This window comes from Aptenodytes forsteri, unplaced genomic scaffold (assembly GCF_000699145.1).
Source record: "Aptenodytes forsteri isolate BGI_AS27 unplaced genomic scaffold, ASM69914v1 Scaffold17, whole genome shotgun sequence".
In the NCBI taxonomy this organism is placed as follows: domain Eukaryota; kingdom Metazoa; phylum Chordata; class Aves; order Sphenisciformes; family Spheniscidae; genus Aptenodytes; species Aptenodytes forsteri.
This window is the reverse complement of record NW_008795027.1, coordinates 1,155,999-1,156,481: the sequence shown is the minus strand read 5'-3', so window position 1 is coordinate 1,156,481 and position 483 is coordinate 1,155,999. Positions and strand designations below refer to the sequence as shown.

At 65.2% G+C, this 483-nt stretch overlaps 1 protein-coding gene across 1 annotated transcript in view; it reads left to right on the top strand.

Annotated features, from left to right (window-relative positions):
• IRF7 (interferon regulatory factor 7) overlaps positions 1 to 483 on the top strand; it is a 7,288-nt gene that overhangs the window by 3,297 nt on the left and 3,508 nt on the right. Inside the window, exons 2-3 of the mRNA XM_019471198.1 lie at positions 175 to 337; positions 420 to 481. Coding sequence (XP_019326743.1) covers positions 175 to 337; positions 420 to 481 — 225 coding nt within the window. The remainder of the gene's footprint in view (positions 1 to 174; positions 338 to 419; positions 482 to 483) is intronic.

The window sequence follows — 483 nt, the reverse complement described above, 5'->3', positions numbered from 1 at the left end:
GGGGGGGGTGGGGGGGGGGGGGGTGAGGTGTGTGACCAGCAGCAAGATCAAGGTCTTCAAGGTGGGTGGGATGTGGGAACTGGAGAGTGGTGGGGAGACCAGGCATCCCTGAAACCTCCATGCTCATGGAGCCAGGGTCCCTATGCTCACCAACCCCCGGTGCCCCCCCTCCAGGCCTGGGCAAAGGTGAGTGGGCGGTATGAGGGGTGCCCTGAGGACCCGGCCAAGTGGAAGACCAACTTCCGCTGTGCCTTGAGGAGCACCCGCATGTTCGTGCTGCTGGAGGACCGCTCCAAGTGTGGTGATGACCCGCACAAGGTCTTTGCCATCGTCCCAGGTGAGCTTGGGCCCATGGGGGGCTGTGTAAGGGGTGGGGTGGGCGATTTCAGGGTGCCCTGCTCACGCCGCTCTCCTTCCAGCTGCCCTCTGGCATGGTGAGGGAGATTTCGGCGGCAGCCCTGACCCTGCGGTGGACCAGCAGGC